This window comes from Lingula anatina, chromosome 5 (assembly GCF_051362555.1).
Source record: "Lingula anatina isolate TDL-2025a chromosome 5, LinAna3.0, whole genome shotgun sequence".
NCBI classification, from domain to species: Eukaryota; Metazoa; Brachiopoda; class Lingulata; order Lingulida; family Lingulidae; genus Lingula; species Lingula anatina.
Genome location: NC_141771.1, coordinates 24,681,261 through 24,687,260, shown reverse-complemented (window position 1 = coordinate 24,687,260; position 6,000 = coordinate 24,681,261). Strand labels below are relative to the sequence as shown.

Here is a 6,000-nt window from a genome sequence, read left to right as displayed (position 1 = left end):
AGACGAGCCGAACCACGAGTTGCGCTAGCACAAATCAACCTTGGAGAGAAAGAGGAGAGAATGTTTTTTTTTTTTTTTTTAATGCTTGCCGAAGTGCATATCATCGACAATTTGAACTTAAAATCCTTAACTTTTTTTATTATTCTTATTCAACAGTTTTTGCAAGTTATCTAGAGTCACTCATTCAAACGTTCTGTTGTTCATGTCATCATTTGCATTTCTGTAATCAGTTAGCATTAGGAACCCAAGGGTGTCCGTTTCCGGTATCTAACTATATAATTAAAGTATAACTCACTGTTAAATGGAAACATAAGGTAAAGAATAGCAATCACTTTCACTTCTATGGTTTTACAACTGTGCACAGCGGATGCGTTAGATGTACACATTCTGCTGTCACACCTACCACAATCAAACGAAAACTGAACCATAATCTGTACATGATCAAATGATCACCGTGGGGTTAAATATTCCAATGCACGTTATTTCAGTGGGGATGCACTACAAATATTCAGCGAAATAAAATAAAACATCATTGGTTTAACAGCGCACTACGGGATCAAGGATTATGTTCAGGTGAAGGTCAGGATGAAAAAAAATCACTTTTTTTTCTGCGACGAGTAGCGGAGACAGTCAGGGATGGAACCTTGCTTTATTTGCATGTCTCATTAATTGTTCCACCTCCACAAAACGATGGGGGGAGTGAACAAGCCAGTTCCGTGTCCAGATCTGCTATTTAAAGATTGGGCATCTTAAATTGACAACATTCTATAATCGCTAAAATACTGGCTGTTATTTGGATTGGGCAGGTGGGATTTAACCAACTGGCCGACTAAAAAAGTAAGGGGAGACAATATTCTCAAACAATTTTCCTTAGTGGTAAAAGGAATCCCATTTCATGCCAGTCTTCAGCCAAGGCCAACAGCAGCGATGAATCCCAATTTTGAAGTGGTTTTACCAAGAATCCTTCTGTTCGACAAGATCATTCCTGATGCAGCTTTACCTTACTTTCCTTTTTTTTTTTTCTTTTGAGGTTTACAGCGTTGTTGTAGTTGTTACATTTTCTGTGTTTGTTGGGCTTTCTTCTTGATAACAAAAAGGTGCATAATAGACAAAAGAACAAGAAACCACAGTATATTATTCTTTTCAATTGGCTTTTTTTAATATGTTACAGTCTTTTTGTGTTTTGTACAATAAATTGACGGCAATATTTAGAATCGCAGCTTCTGGAAGAACCACTTGTTTTTGCCAGTCTTGTACCTGAAAAGAAAGAAAAATTGTTCTTAAAAGTTGTTACCACTTCTGAATAATGTTTATTAATCACAATCATTTCAAAAGATTCCCTTACAACTTTAAAAGCAGTGAAACAGTCTAAATAAAGTGCCACGAGGAAACAGTGAAGTTTTCCACTACGTAAAGAAACCTGGACCAATTCTTTGCATTTACAATGAATGTTTTACAGGGTACATTACTTGTTACTGTGTATCAATAATAGGTCATCAATTAACTAATATTCCTGTACATAAATCAAGTCAACTTTCTCAGCTCAAATCAGCATTCAGTCTCTGACACAGATTTATCTTGCAATTTATGAATTACAGAAACTGTTTTGCGGAAATAAATACAATCACTTGCACCACCGAGACGCTGCATTAAAAATGGCTACATTAAACCTTAAAATACTTAGTAAGCTGAGATAATTCTTCACAAACTGTGCTGTGTTTGCTGTGTTCTCACCTCTCCTCCAACTTCATCTTCACCTCTCGCCGCGCTTTCCTCCTCAGCGCGGGGTCTCTGAATGCGTCCTTGTTGACGGTCTGTTTGTCTACGTTCACATCCACTGAATATCTGGAATAAAACCACCACAGGAATGAAACTGACAGTTAGAGATTTGATTAATATGTGTAAAATATCTTCCGAATTTTTTCCTTTCAAACCCCATTCCCATAAAACAACTGTCGGTCTACGTGGATAGGCCCAACTCAGCAGGAACTCTTGCTAAGTGCAATCAGCTTAACTGAATGACACGCTTCCTTTAGTTTCCAACATACTCATATAATCCCCAGCTTTTTCTGTAACGCCAAAGGGCAGCATGTTAATCTGAAAAGCTGATTTCAGAGCAAATCCCCACACAGTCCACCCACATGGACCTAGGGAACGCAAGTCAATACTTTTACTGGGTATTAGAAGAAGATGAGGATTAAAAACTTGGCAAACAAGAAAAAAATAGGTGTCTTCTGATCAGACACACATGATTTGAAACATCAAATAACCTGCCCATTCCCAACTCTTTATCTCTCATAGTCCAAAGCATTAAAGTGAATAAAGAACAATGGCTACCTCAGCTAATGAAGGAGGCCATCTTAACAAGGTCATGAATTATATATTCTGGTAAGCAACAGATCTCTAATACACTTCTCAAATAAATATAAACCAACTAGAAAAGACATGTTCAGGACTTCTTGGCACGTAGCTTCGTTAGTTTACTCTGACATTATTATTAGCAAATATGCCCAGACAAAAAGAGCTTTACTGTAGTGTGTTTCACATAAACCCCAGAGTACTAGCATTCCAACTCAGTGGGAGATAAGTGCAATCACTGTAATCTATCTGACATGTCTCCTCAAGTTGCTTGAAAACAATCAACATCTACCTGGCTATTCAAACAAGACATGTCAGCCTATAAAGCTGATGAATGCAGTTTTAGCAAAAATTCCCCAGGGAGTTGGATTGATCCAGGGGGTATACTGTTTGAATCTGAACACTGTCTACATCCATCTAAATCTTAAAGGGATAAAAACTCTTCGTTTCGGCCAAAAAATGAATTTTCCTGGAGTAAACAACAAATTTTCCATACTTACCAGTGGTTAATGAATCCATTTTTACATTCAAAGTTAGTCCCTGTTTTTTTTCTAAAAAGTTTGTTTTTTTTTTGTTAAAATATAGCCATCAATGGAGGTCACGTGGTCTGAAGACAAGCTCAGATATCAGAATAATAGCTATAACTGCCGTTTTTGTGGTAAAACAGAATATATTATATTTCTATGAGTTATTCACAATGTTTTTATTGTGAAATATAGATCTCATACGAAGAGTTATTATCCCTTTAAAATTCAAGCTTACCTTGTGGGCATCAAATGGTTAAAGTTGTAAACTTTGACAAAGGCCTTCAGCTTGGACCTGGTGGCTACTTTCTTCTTGCCCATTCTTCTGGTCACTTTGCGTGGGTAGCGGTCAACTCCGGCAACTAAAGCATGGCCGTACTGCTTCTCAGAGGAACCATCATCGTAGTTCTGAAGTATCACAAGCAACAGCATGCATTATTATATGTTTACTGTAACATTAACCGTGAAGATTTTCCTTTTATCATCTTACTAGACTTCATGTAAAAATATTGCATTATTGTAGATATGTTTTTGTCCTTACCCAGTCGGAGAATAGCTGTAAAGCTAATGTTTCCTTTCAATTTATACCCGACATGAAATAAAATGTATTGTATTGTATTGTAAAGGCTTATCCGTTAACAACAGTGGCATTTACAAATGATGAACAAGTGGGAAAGAGTTAAACACATAGATCTGTACTAAGTCATCTACTAGTTCTCTTTCATGATAAGCCCAATATCAGTAAGATGGCTTGCAAAATCAATGAGGATCTAAACTTATGTGGAGAGAGAGAGAGAGAGAGAGAGAGAGAGAGAGAGAAAAAGAGAGAGGAGGAGCAATACCACATGCACACAAGCTTAAACCGTGTCAGCTGCTCACCTTAACAATGACAGCTTTTCTGCCTGCATAGCGTCCTGCTAACACTAGGACAACTTTCCCAGATTTCATAAATTTTCCCATATTTGCACCTAAAATGATAGCACATCCAAGTTATGCACACTGCTCATAGTACAATGCATTTTTTTTTTCAGACCGCAACAACTGAAACCTAAACAAAGTTTTTGAAGAACCACTAATCAAGGCCCTACATACCAACAATATGCGTCTCTAGATAGGAAGTTTTTTTTTTTTTTTTCTGTTCAGAAATTTGGTAGCCATAAAAACTGCCGACACTTATTTTAAAGCACTTGCCCATTCAAGAATCACCCTTTAAAATGTAACACATGCCGAATTTCGACAGCGATTACACCTCTAAATTCTACCGTCATCTAGTCATAAGAAACCTTGTCGACAGAAAATTTTACACTTTATTTTCACACAAACGCAAAAGTTTGAAATAGTTCCAATAATTGAGATGATCGTGGATTTATTTCCACCCAATTCTGGGTATTACCTAGGCAATATGGCGGCCTGCACGAAAAGGAAAAGCCTCGATTTCAGAGAGTTCACGTAAAATCTCGCCTGGCACGAGATCTCAGCAGACGGCCGAAATGGAAGCATGGCGGACGTTGTGTTCATTGTTTTGGAACGAAAGATTTTGGCTTCCAGAAGGCTTTACATGGAAACATTTAGAAAATACAGATAATGGAATATATCATCCACAAGTGCAAGATCTCATTTGGTATCCTATCCCTTTAGCAGTGGTGCTTTTGGTGCTAAGACTACTCTTTGAAAGGTCAGTATTTGTGTTGACCCGCCGTGTGGCGAAAGTGGGGTGATCGTTTCGTCACGCCCACTTACCGGCCCGAGCATTTAATTACCTTGGGTTAGGGTTAAGACTGGACGGTCCAGATAGACATAACACGCCCTTTTATTTAAATGTTGCACATGATTTTAATGCTGAGATAAAATAGATCATATTTTGGGTTATTCATTCGTTATTTTGAACTAAATTAATCTGCGGGAATTTTGTTTAGATGAGATATTTCTTTAATTTCCCGTTTTTATTACATAACGTGGTATATGAAGTTCAACAACATGTTGGCTTCTTTTGTAATACTGTTGATTTTAGAAATGGAAAGAAAGAAAGAAAGCATGCATGCATGCACTTCTACTAACCAGTAACTACTTAGCTTAATCAGCTTATACACATTACAAGGCCAGTAGATACAGATTATAGCGTGAAAGATTAATGACTTAGTACAAGTATATGTAGTATTTATACTTATACCAGTTGACTGTGAAGATGGACTGCAACCTCAGATTCAGCATGTAATTTTTCTTTCTCTCTGAAAATGCACCTATTCCTAGTCCTGTAGCAGCTGTTTGTAAATTTCTGTCATGAAGCCACGTGTTACCTAGGTGCAAAATGCCACACGTGATGCGAGAAAATCAAAGGAGCATTCTGAATTTTTGGTCTGATGATGGGAGAGAATCAACCGAGGACATTAATTTTTTGTCTCCTGCTGATGAGGATTTTTTAAAACTAATTTAGAGGGGTTGTTTTTTTTACTACAATTTAGATTTGGCCTGAATGTTTCAAATGTTTTGTTGCTTTGTTTTCTTTATCAAGATCCTAAGGCCTTAGACCCCATTCCCAGAGGTTTAGATCGATCCAACTAGATCGACCCAACTCCCTGGGGGTTCATGTTAAATAGCTGTCAGCCGAGCGGGCACGAAAGTTAATTACCCCCTTACAGCTTGTAGTAGGCTGGACGGTCATTCAAGCCGGATTATCTGCCAGTAATCTAGTGAGACTCTCCACGGGGATAGATCGATCTAAAATCTAATGGTATCTGACATCCAGGAAAGGAGGGGGCACTTAGCAAACCATGTGTTACATAGATTTACTTAATATGACCTTATAAGAGAGATACTTATGTACATGCATATGTCAGGTTTATGAATGATTCATGCAGAAGATTATTCATTTGGACATCCTGAAAATACATTTCCTTCCTTTAATTGAAGACTGCAGTTTAGCTTGGATTCATTGTGTGTTTTTTCCTTTCATTTAAAACTGTTATATAGCATGGAAGCAAACACACCTGCTCTCGTTATATCTGTTGTGTTGAAAAAACTTAAATTGTAACTATGAGTTAGGCATGGATTAGAACTGATAGAATTTTACAATCTTCAAGATGCAACATTTTGTGATGTTGCAAGTTAACATAAATAG

At 37.4% G+C, this 6,000-nt stretch overlaps 2 protein-coding genes across 3 annotated transcripts in view; one reads left to right on the top strand and one right to left on the bottom strand.

Moving 5' to 3' along the window:
- Nucleotides 1–1,134: 1,134 nt before the first annotated feature.
- On the bottom strand, nt 1,135–4,430 carry LOC106153022 (large ribosomal subunit protein eL27). The gene is made up of 5 exons (XM_013526784.2): nt 4,276–4,430; nt 3,762–3,850; nt 3,121–3,290; nt 1,735–1,845; nt 1,135–1,257 (listed from the first exon to the last, which is right to left on the bottom strand). Exons 2-5 carry the CDS (start codon nt 3,840–3,842, stop codon nt 1,209–1,211), a joined length of 411 nt encoding a protein of 136 aa, XP_013382238.1. The 5' UTR covers nt 3,843–3,850; nt 4,276–4,430; the 3' UTR covers nt 1,135–1,208.
- LOC106153023 (ceramide synthase 6) overlaps nt 4,373–6,000 on the top strand; it is a 23,600-nt gene continuing 21,972 nt past the window's right edge. For both annotated transcript variants that reach the window (XM_013526787.2, XM_013526786.2), the window contains exon 1: nt 4,373–4,557. In XM_013526787.2, the coding sequence (XP_013382241.1) occupies nt 4,373–4,557 (185 nt within the window). The remainder of the gene's footprint in view (nt 4,558–6,000) is intronic.